Below are 11,578 nucleotides of genomic sequence, written 5' to 3'. Positions count from 1 at the left end.
AACCGAGACCTGCGTTTCCTCTGGCCAGGATGGAGACTGAACACAAGTTAATAGTGATGTGTCTCCCTCTTGTGGTTGCTGCGTGTAGTACAGCCGCACTGACGAGGAGAGAAAATGGCGGACTGCAGATAATTTAATGCGGTCGTCTCTACAAGCGCAGGTAGGCTGCACGATATGTACATTTTTTACAACTTTTATGACTGTGTGGCTCATATAATGCTGTACGTAAAACACAAGCTATAGCCCCGTACGCACACTTCATAGACTACACAATTGTGTTCCGTTACAAAACAGCATGGTTAAAAACTGATTATACTCATTAAGGACAGCCAGTATGTTCCTGCTGCTGCAAGACAAAGGATACAACACAAGTAGACAAGCACAGAATGACACCCATGTGACTACAAAATGAGGCTAATAAAGAGGAAAAACCCACACACCACTTTGTGGAGCATCTTTATTATGCCACAAAAGCCAGTAGTTCTGAACGAGGACCTTGCGTTTTTTTTTTCTTCTTTTTCTTTTTTAAAACTCACCAACATTGACATTCTGAAAATGGTGGAAGCTGATTGTGATATAATAGTATGTATAGTTGGCTGAGCAGTCAGAAATGGGAGTGTGGAGGACGAGGCGGGTTGAGAAAGTAGAGGTAAGAAATGCAGGGTACAGTGGTGAAAACTGAAGTCAGGATAAGGAGTGGACGGGCTGAGTGTGAAGGCTGGCAGAACAAAAAAAGAAACACTCATTCATGTACGCATCTGGTAAGAGAAAAACAGACGACGAAAATGCACAGACACGCTGCATGACAACACGGCTTCACACAGTCAAACAAGGGGAATGCACACCAGTTCTGCTGAATATACCACATTTATTACTTTTGAACTGATTAATAGAGTGGGGGCAAGGCCACTCGCATCACTGTCTTTAGAAAACTGAGGAAGGAGGAGGAAAAAAAACAAACAAACAAACAAAAAAAAAAAAAGAAAAAAAAAAAAGAAAGCAGCCCAAAGCAACAATGAATTAACTTGTCCAAGAGAAAGATAAAGAGGGTAAATAAAGTCCAACAAAGACTGTTAACAGAGGGCCCCAATTTTTTTTTTGTAACCAGAAAAATGATATACCAAGGAAAGCTCATCAACTTAACATTTCTTTTGCTTTGAAAAATCTTGATCACCCTTCCCTGCTCTTCTTCTCCAGATCCTCCAGACCCTACCATCCCCACACACTCCGTCCAACACATGCAAAAACAAAACAGAGGGCCATTCTAAACATCTGCACTCCTCTCAGACAAAAAGATGGCAGGCATGTAAGAAACAGACTCTGGAGAGAGCGTAGTTGACAACCGCCTACGATGAAAATCCACTGAGGAGGAAAATCCACTGGGTCCTGGCAGAAGATGTGAGCATCCTCAGAAGACAGGAGGGATGAGGGGAGGTTTACAAAGAAAATGAGACAAACTGCCCATTCTTGACTTTGGGACACTATTATAAGCAAACACTACAAATTTCTATTGGATTTGTGTGTTTGTGAGAGAATTACAGACTCGTTCTTGGACCATAAAAACAGAGGATGATCCTTTCATTTAAAAAAAGGAAGAAGCAGCATACAAGGGAAGGGAAAGCATATGTAGTGGAATGGGGTGGGGCAAAAAAGATTTCACTAAGGATGCTATGCATTTAGTTGTAGTCCTATGAATAATCGTTTCCTTTTCTTTTTACTACAAGTTCGAAGTAAGTCTTTAAAGTCAAAAGAAATCAAGAAAGTCTTCATTTAGTTTTTTGTCCTTGGTTAATTCTTCACCCCTATTAGAATTTCTTAGAGAGATCTGGATGTAATGATGTAATGGGGTGGACAGGGCTTTAGGGGGGGCCAATGCAGTCTTTTGACCAAAGCACCAACTGTTACTTGACTCGTCCTTGGCGCTCCTAGAACACACACACACACACACACACACACACACACACACATAAAAAAAAAAAAAAAAAAAAAAGAGAGCAGGTTACACACACACTATGAAAAATATCTGTATTTCAAACTACAGTTGAGCCAGATTCCAACAAGATCTTATGGGAAAGACTTTGACACCACTGTCAAAGACTTCCCCACAGCCACGTCCCAGCTTCTATGATCTATATGCTTATTATGAACAGGGCGACACTTGTCCAACTATAAAAGACAGTTCAGGCATAGTAACAATCATATTTTAGAACAAAACAAAACATTAATCTGACAAGATTCCATCAAGTATAAAAATAACTGCTTCCACATACGGTGACAAATGAAGTTACCTGAAGCCTGTAATGACTCCTGTTGCTTGGGTTGCTGGGATATGGCTCGCTGCCTTGGACCTCCACCTGTCACACAGAGGAGTGAAAACTGAGCGTAACCAGAACAGATTCAGACAACGCATTGTACTTAAGTCAGATCTTTGTCACAAACCTGACCAAAATGTTCATTTAGAAACCAGTCAAGACTTTACAACAGCAAAGGATTTTGGTAAGAGTCGGGCAACTTTTCATTAACCACATCAGCTCATGATCAAAAGTTAAAAGGTAGCTCAAACCTGTGCTGACCACACGATACCACACAGACATTAGATTTAGGGGGAAAAAATGCCTCACACACAAATTATAACCTTCTAATGTTTACATTATACATTTACTGATTACTAATCTAAGACAACCAAATGATACCGGCGTCAACAATAAGATCTCTGGATAAAAGTTCTCTTGTATCACTTGACCCTGGTTGTCGATAAGAATAAATAATTCAACAGTTTTGGAAAACTGCTGGTCCGGCTTATAGAGATTTTGTGTGTACGTGTACATACATACATACACACACACCTCCCTAAAATGTGATTAAAAACAGTATTTCACATTTCATAAAATTCTCGAAGAGCTTCAAGTTAAATTAATATAAACATTTATATGAATGTTAACGACTGTACGATTATAGTTGCTACATTCAGGGGCGCAGCTTGTCAACATGCAAGGCAGGCAACTGCCCCGAGCTGCTAGGGGGCCCCTGAGACTTGGGGCCCTGCTGGCTGTTTTCCGAAATGTTATAAATTATAACATATTGGTGATGAACACTGGTCAGAAGGGTTCCCTGGAAATTTTTGCTTAGGGTCCCAGCAGACTCTAGAATCGTCTCTGGCTACATTCATTTATGTATGTCTTATTTGTCCGTTATGTGACAGGCAGTGTTCACAGCAAAATCTGTAATGCAAACGAAATATTTTACAATAGCAACACTGACTTACTTACCGAGCTCATGTTATCTTGGCTTTTACACACTCAACAGTAACCTTTAAATCAGCAATCTTTTGTGGCTTTTACAAACTGTATAATGTGCTTCTAAAGTACACCGCAAATAAACAGGGATGTAAATTCTGGAAATAGAGAATTAACTAGAACAATAGTTCTCGGCATGAACCAACACAGAATCGCAATAAACTGGAAGATAGCTGATAGATGTACAGAATAAAACAAGCCTATCTACATCCACCAGCAAACAGATTGTTTACAAAAGGCTAATGGGCTACCGTGTTAAGGCAACATTATGTGACTATTTTACCTTAAAACATCTTGTACTTCAGAGAACAGAGCATCTGTTATTCCCACTGTATCCCATATGCCCGTTCTTTCACTATGTATCTCGGGTAAGTGGATACAATCACAAGAAGTGACTAAGGCATTTACTTATTAAAGTAACTGTTAACTGTGGCTTCCGTTGGCAACTTAGCTCAGTTAACGACACAGCTAACTGCCTTTGCCCAAACCTGACTGTGTTGGTGTTTGCACCTCTAGCACAAGAGTTCTCAGCCACTGGGAGGAGATGTTTTTAGGCTAAGAGTGGGGAATGTTGACACCTGTTGGGCACATGAACCTGAGCTGGGAAAGTGGGGGAACAGAACCAGGATCAGCAGCCTCTATGGATATCATGACAGACCCAAGAGGAAGTGATGGAGGATGCCCTGAACAGGGAGTGACCGAGCAAGAAGCTGGACAACAGAACCTAAATCTCTCAGACTGTTAGTTGTTGGCGAGAGCTTTGCAAAAATGAAAACGTGCGTGACAGATGCTGAGCTGGCCTTCTGGCTGTTGGAAATGAGGAATATTAAGTGATTTGCTAAATGTTGTGTTGTTGTACCTGTCGTGTTGCCAAAGTTTCTGACTAGTTTTTGATCCCAAGTAATTTAGTCACAACAAATGCAAATGTACATTTGCCCATAAGTGCAACAATGTTGTATACATGAACTGCAAATCAGAATTATAGTGGTTTCAAATCGTAATATACAATTTCTTGCATAATGTTGCTTTCAGGAAGGTAAGCCAATATTATGCCATCTTCGTATACTTTTTACTTAAATTGTCCCTTTGTCAAGTAAAAATGTTATATAATGTTTAATACAGCTGTGCAGGAAATCAAACCGCGGTATTAAACAGCACCTTTTTAACAATTAAAAAATGCAAACAATGTAAAGGAGTATCTCTACGCTAAGTTAACAGAAATAAACATTTGGACTTTGCTCTCTTTAGTTCCATATGCTGGTGCTGACAATCCAACACTAAACATCGCAAACAACAGATTTCATCTTATGCCAAAATGTTTGTTCAGACATTAAGGCATAAAAAAATTTTCACATTTCTCATATCATTAGCAGGCTGGAGGAACACATATTACTCGCACGTCCTCCCAAATAAAACAACTAAACTTAAGAACAAACCAATAAATTCAATGGTCAGATATGTTTTCATGTAACCCAGTGAATGTTTCCATTTAATAACATTAGCTTTGAATAAATATGATGAAGTAAAATCATTTCTGGTGTTCATTCTTCTGAGGCTTATTTTATCGTAAAGCGGAGAAAAACATATGAGTGATAAAACAGGTAAAACACATAACACCACAGTGAAAGAGTGCAGGGGACAAATGATGACAAAATATCCTCATTATCTACAATCACCCTGAATGGACTGGTTGCAGAGCAGATATATTTTGACACATCATAGCAGGAAACTTAGAGGTGTATAAATGATATCGTATTCCACTTAGAGAGGGTCCTGCTATGGCACCACAATGCTGGTTCACTGTCACTATTATACTTTACAGAACTGAGTCATCATCACTTTTATTAAGCTCACCTGTATTTTTCCTGCTGCGACAAAATGTCAAACCGTCTCCTGTGCAACCATTCAATTCTGACAAAGATCTCAATCCAACTATAAACCCAAGATGTTCCCATATTTCTTCTTTATGCAACATAAAGGGCGGTACAAGCATGCACACATCCAAATTGGCTTCATATACTGCCACTTTTTCAAAATAAATTAGTGCACTGCTGTAACTTTTCATTCATCCATTTTATCATTCACTTTATTCAACATTAAATTTACCTTTTTCACACACTCTTCCTCCTCCTGACGCTTCTCGTAGTGAGAAAAGTCATCGAAGATGGAAGTGGTGTGTTTATATCCAGCGATGATCTTTAGCACCTGCCTGGCCTTGTCCAGTGGTACCTCCTGTGTGTCCCGAGAGTTGGTCACTGGCTTGTTTTCGTTGTTCTCCAGTCGAATGTGCCTTAGCTGACTGTTGGGAACGTCCTTTACAAAGATCCAGCGCACATCAAAACGGCCCTTCCACTTGTCCTGTGACCACACGCCAGCAGACGTGTTGTAGTCCACGGGTGAGCGCATTTCTGCTACACCACAGAAGTGACCACTTCCATTGACACTGAACAGAAGATACAGTGGCCCTTTGCCACCCAGTGAGCGGTAAGCTGCATCAAGCCTCTTGTTACCATGCTCTGTGCTGCACCAAATGTTATACTTGATGGAACGGTGGATGTCATCCTCGGAATAGCTCTTGATGATAAACACCCTGCCCTGTTTAGGATTCCAGTCAAAGTCCTTGGGGTTATAATTGTTGACCATGCGCAACTTCTCTAAGACTGGGTGAGGCTCAGAGGGAACCCCAGGAACCACACCGACGCCAGAAGAGGTGGGAGGTGACTGGCCTGTTCCACTTCCACTGGCATCCCCAAATCCATTTGCCCGGTTCCGTGGAGGGACCCAGCGAGTAGGTTGAGAAGGTTGCTGCTGTTGGCTTGGGGGAGGAGGACCCTGGGAAAGAGGAGGCTGGGGCATCTGAGCCATACCTGGTTGTCCAGGTGGAAGCTGATGCTGCCCCATCTGGGAAACAGGTGGTACCAGCTGTCCATTGCTGAGGGGCATTTGTGGGTTCCCTGCAGCAGTAGATCCAGGCTGCGGGGAAGCCTGATTGGGTGGCTGCCCATTGCTGGGAATAGGGGGCACCTGCTGAGGAGTGGCAGCTTTAGGCATAGTGCCCTTGTTGTCCCACGTGCCGATGTCCATGTTGTGTTTAATGGGCGGAGGAGGCAAATTGGCACCAGCCATACCACCCTTGGTTTTCAGCTTGGGTTGAGGCTTGGCTGGCTTGCTGGCAATATCAGCCCAGGAGGCAGGCTTGGCAGGGGCAATTGAGACAGGAGGCATGCTGGGAGGTCCTACAGATGACACAGGACCAAGGGGACCCCCACCGGGTAAGCCAGAGCCAACCACTTTAGGAGCCATGTCCCCATTACCACCAGGAGCAGCACCACCGATCTTAAGCCCTGCCATGCCCTGGTCAAGGCTGTTCATACCAGGTGCCTTGTTAAGGGGCTCATTGGCAGCAGGTGCAAACGGGGACTGTCCATCAATCATGGCACCTCCAAGCGAGCTGGGAGCATAGGCATAGCTGCTGCTGTAGCCAGAGCTCTGCGGTGTCCCCGACTGTCCCTGAGAGCTGCTATTGCCCCATGCTGAGAAGTCGATGCCACTGGGGAAGAAGTTGAAACCGTGCTGACCCAGGAAAGGGTTGCTTCCCAGGGGGCCTGGTTGGCCAAACATAGCGTCCGGGAGGTAGTGGGGCTCTCCATTGCTCAGCTGTCCATAGGAGGCCAGGTAAGGCATAGGAGGGTCCCCACCTGTGGACCATGCTGCCTCATTTAAGGAGTAGGAAAATCCTATGGAGGGGCTGTAGTAGCTGGGCATGTACGAGTCCGACATGGCCGTATAGGCATTGCTCTAAATAAAAAAAGAATTTGTTTTAGTGACATTAAAAAAAACAAAACACATAAGTTCCATGCAACAACATACTCAAGCTTACTACAAAATGTTATTAACAACATTAACAAATGGTTAAAATAATCTTCTGTTTCACATCTTTCTTTATATCCTTCCTGCTCTCGTCCAATCTAATCTGTAAATGCACAGCACTGAATAATAACAAAAAGTAACACTCTCTTTAACAAATGAATGGTGTATTTCTTCTAAGTAGACGAAAATAGTGACTCAATTTTTTTTTCAGCAAACCACTTCTACAGGCAGTATGTGTCTGACTACCGAGGAGGAACTCCATCTACCACACAGTGAAGAGAAATAACATCCAAGGCCACTTGAAACTAGATAATCAACAAAAGTCCTCATCCCCTGCTGCACATCCTTAACGTCTTCCCAGTAATGCAAAGAAAAGCAAGGATATGAACATGAATAAAAGATTCAAGAACTTTCTTCATTTAGACAAAGTCACTCACACACAAAAAAATCTCTTTGCTGGTTACTTTCAAAGCTTCTGTTTTCTAGTCAGAGAGGGAAAGAAATCTTGAAACCAATTAATAAATGAGTGGATTTTGTAATATTTTGATTTACTGCATGTGCAACTATGTAAGGCAATAAAGCTGAAAAATCTATCAAAATACAATGTTTAATTTCAGACAATAAATGAATGAGTTTTAATAACACCCACCAAAGGGTTTAACCGCTTTATTTTGAACTTAACTACTTTTCTTTTTGACATTTTAGTTTAATGATAAAGTGTAAAGACATGCAAATTTGTTGTGTCTATTTGTACTAACTGTGCTTGTCTAATAGACTTACTCATGTTATGACTGCTACTAATACAACCCCAGAAACCGTCTGTTGCAGTGTGCCCGTTTTAATATGTAAAAAAATTGGATGAAGTCCAACACATTTAAAACTTTCCAATCATAATGTCTGGTGAAAATTATTCCCTTGTCTTGACATCAAAAAAACAAAGTGACATTTTCATGTGGCACAATTATCAACAAAGTCAATCACTTTTAGAAAATTTGAAAATATTCAAGTGGCGCAAAAAATTGCATGTGTCACATGTCTTTATAGTGTGTTCTGTGGTGAGGAGAGCCACTATTCAGGCATTGTGACCCAGGAAGCTGTGGAGGAGAGAGCCGCTGGCCGAACTGAGCACGGTTTGAATTACAGGTAAGCTAAATGGAGCTTGGCTGCCCTGAAAAGTGCACGAGCTCCCCTGAAAGCCTTATTTACTTTAAGACATTTAAGGGGTGGGGACTCTCAAACAGTAAATTTCTCCATCACTGGTTATAGATTTTTTTATTTTATTTTTTAAAAACAAGCTTTGTATTAGTGCATCCCTAGTGAATGAATAAGTGACAAAGCAGCATTTTGAGTAAATTATTTACAAATTGAAGAATAACATACAGAAATATTGTTTGAAAGAGTCCACGTTTTACATCACTGTTTCTTTTCCCACTCAAACATAAGGTACATTTAAAAGAAAAAAAAAGTCTGTCTTCATGAAGGTTTTTTTTTTTTTTGCTGCTGTTCAACAATACAATATACTGTTTGCAAAAATTCATCTGTTTATTTAGTCTAGATCTTCCCGCTACTGTGGCTGAGAAAAAAAGAAGAGCTGCGCTGAATCAGCACCTTGGAAAGCGCTGCTGCACTTGTCTCTGTCACTGTCTCAATCCTAACAATTGTGCCAACATTATGCATGAAGTTGACTGCAGGTCAGGTTCTGTGGTTAGCACATATTTTGTGCAGATTAACTTTCAAAAGGCCATTTAAAAAAAACAAAACACTACACTACTGTCCTGGGCTCTGAAATGGTCAGACAGAAAATCTCACTCTGGTTACCTGCTTACTTTATGGCTAATGTACAGTAAATTATTCTGGCTGCTGGGCAAATAAACACAAACAATCTTGTGGTCAAACCTGGCAGGTGACCTGGATAAACTGACATCTCAGCTACAGCCACCAAAAACACATCATACTAAAGTAGTATGTAACATATACATATTAGGAATATCCAGACCCTAACTGCAAGGTCAGTATTGGGATAAATCAAGGCGCTTATAAACTGACTGGGGTGATCGACCCTTCATGAGTCCAGATACTTAATTTGACAGATAAGCCACCCGTTTATTATATGTACTTAGAATGACTGTACAATGATTAAAACAACTACTTAGGTCCTGGTGGGAGATACCCCACTGATTTTATTTATGAATCCACTTAATTTAAAAGATTTATGATTAACCCAGAACAAAAAACAATTTGGAGGTAATTGAATCTTTTAATGATAAAAGTGATTCAACTGAAAAGGATCTGTTGGCACAGATCGGTCAATAAGTGCTTACCTGTCTGGCCTGAGTATTCAGGTAAGGCTCAAACTCATCGTCATTCAAAGTATCCTTTTGGGTCACAGCTCCGTTTTGCACTGAAAAGAAAATAACACTGATGTAAACAGACCATACAGGTTTGCTTGACTACAGAGATGTGATTTGTGGGAAGCATTACATTATCTAACCATTTCACATCAGCAACCTCACAATTTATTACGTAACACACGCTTCATGCAATTATTAATGAGCATCACAGGAAATGACACTAAGCTGGGCGTGATAAATCATTAGACTACAATTGTTTAATATGCTTCAGATTACATGTCACAGGCTTAAATAATGAGATGAATCAGCCACACTAAAGAATTAAATGCACTTTTACGTAAAGATTAATTTCTCATCAAAATAGACAAATTGAACTATGACAGATAATGCCGTCAAAGAAGTTTCCAGAGCAAATTAGATGTAGGTTTAATCCATGGAATAGCGCTCTGGGGTTTGTTTTCACAAGTTTCAGAGTGCGCTCTGCTATATCTGACGTTACTGTGCTGGATGACATGGATTCTTTGAGAGCTTTTCAGGACATGTAAAAGTTAAATTACAACACACACGTATGTATGTTAGCATGTGCATGTTCTCCAACATGACAGTCTTTGCAACATGATGACGGGAAAGCACGAGGCCCATTTGGACACAGGAAAAGCATTTCGGAAGACGTGTCATTTTGGGTTAACTTAGCAACCAGCTAACATTAGCGGGCTAGCTATGTGGTTAGCTGCATGCAGTGCGCAGTGTCTCCATGTTAACGAGCGCCAAGAGTCCTTTCAACATGACTGACTTGGCTAACATTAGCCGAGTGCCCAGCGTGATAACAGGGCACCTGTAGCTTAACACTGCAAAATGCTTTACAGAGAAAGTGGATAGTAAGAATGCATTCTCGCACCTGTCACTGCGATCAAAAGCGTTGCGAGAACAACATGGAAAAGGATGCTGGTGTGCATCATGTTGCCATTTAATGTTGGCTAGCCAAGACTGCTAACGTTAATGCTAGCTGTGGGAACCTTACAAGAGCCAATTCGGGGATGTAAAGGAAACTCACGGATGCGGCGTCAAGGACCGCTGAAACGTGATCTATTTTTGTGTTTCTCATTAGCGGAAGATTAAATGCAAAAACATGTACAACTTACAGACAGGCCCAGTTACCAAACTGCTAGGTGACAAGCTATCGCATCAGCGCACGCAAGATTTTCAAAGCGCACCGCACGTATCGTTAAAAAGGTCCGCATTCACTCACACAAGTCGACAATGTTGAACAATATTTATTCTTACCTTTGTTAGCTTGGCCTTTCGGTCTCTGGATTGGGTCCAAGTGATTCATGAAGGTTTGATTTATGAGAAGAGAGGAAGGGGAAAAATAGATGAAGAGATATATTTTCAGCAGTCAGTTCCTTTAGCAGGTGGTCAGGCCTACTGCACTACTGAGACACAGCCGCTGCCTCTGAGCTAAGCTATCCTCGCTAGCCGTCGCGATGCTGAGAAATTTGGCCCTCGTAAATGTTCAGAAAATACCTCTCTTTACCTGTTCAAGAAGGCTGCTGGCTGACATGTCTTTCCACCCCGGAGCCTGTGTAAGTGTATTTAACCCTAAATAAAAGCGACAGGGTGTAAAATTGGTCTAGCTATTGAAGAGTTTCAGCCAAGCGCCCCTATCTCTCTATAGAGCCTAGTTTCTACACAATGGCGGGCAGCAGTTTGCTTGACAGAGTCCTCAACATGGCTGAGCGGCCCTCGTCAACCCACGATGGAATTTATTTACATCGGACACGCGCCCCCTAATGGCGCGGAGGAGCCAGGTTTCATTCACGATATAATGGTAGTACTGAACTCCAAATACATATTTCTGAAATGAAACTCAAGTTGTTTCAGTTTTTTTTTAACTTAAATAACATATATTTTACCAACATCACATCTCCCATCCTTATATGTGTTCTTTTTTCCCTCTGTTGTTTTGCCTTTATTGAGATATCACAAATCAGAGTGAACAAACCGCTGTGGGATGAGCATTATGGTGGAACAGAGGTTTGCAGTCACACAGTTTGTTGTCAC

General features: G+C 41.4%; 1 protein-coding gene across 1 annotated transcript; it reads right to left on the bottom strand.

Annotated features, from left to right (window-relative positions):
• Positions 1-443: 443 nt before the first annotated feature.
• Positions 444-11,276, bottom strand: ythdf2 (YTH N(6)-methyladenosine RNA binding protein 2). The gene is made up of 6 exons (XM_046412517.1): positions 11,052-11,276; positions 10,802-10,826; positions 9,488-9,567; positions 5,403-7,094; positions 2,289-2,354; positions 444-1,925 (listed from the first exon to the last, which is right to left on the bottom strand). The coding sequence occupies exons 1-6, from the start codon at positions 11,076-11,078 to the stop codon at positions 1,902-1,904; spliced, it is 1,914 nt and encodes a 637-aa protein (XP_046268473.1). The 5' UTR covers positions 11,079-11,276; the 3' UTR covers positions 444-1,901.
• Between the last annotated feature and the right edge of the window lie 302 nt (positions 11,277-11,578).

The sequence above is a fragment of the Scatophagus argus genome, chromosome 15, assembly GCF_020382885.2.
Source record: "Scatophagus argus isolate fScaArg1 chromosome 15, fScaArg1.pri, whole genome shotgun sequence".
In the NCBI taxonomy this organism is placed as follows: Eukaryota; Metazoa; Chordata; class Actinopteri; family Scatophagidae; genus Scatophagus; species Scatophagus argus.
Note: the sequence above shows the minus strand (reverse complement) of the source record. Positions and strands in the feature narration are given on the sequence as shown.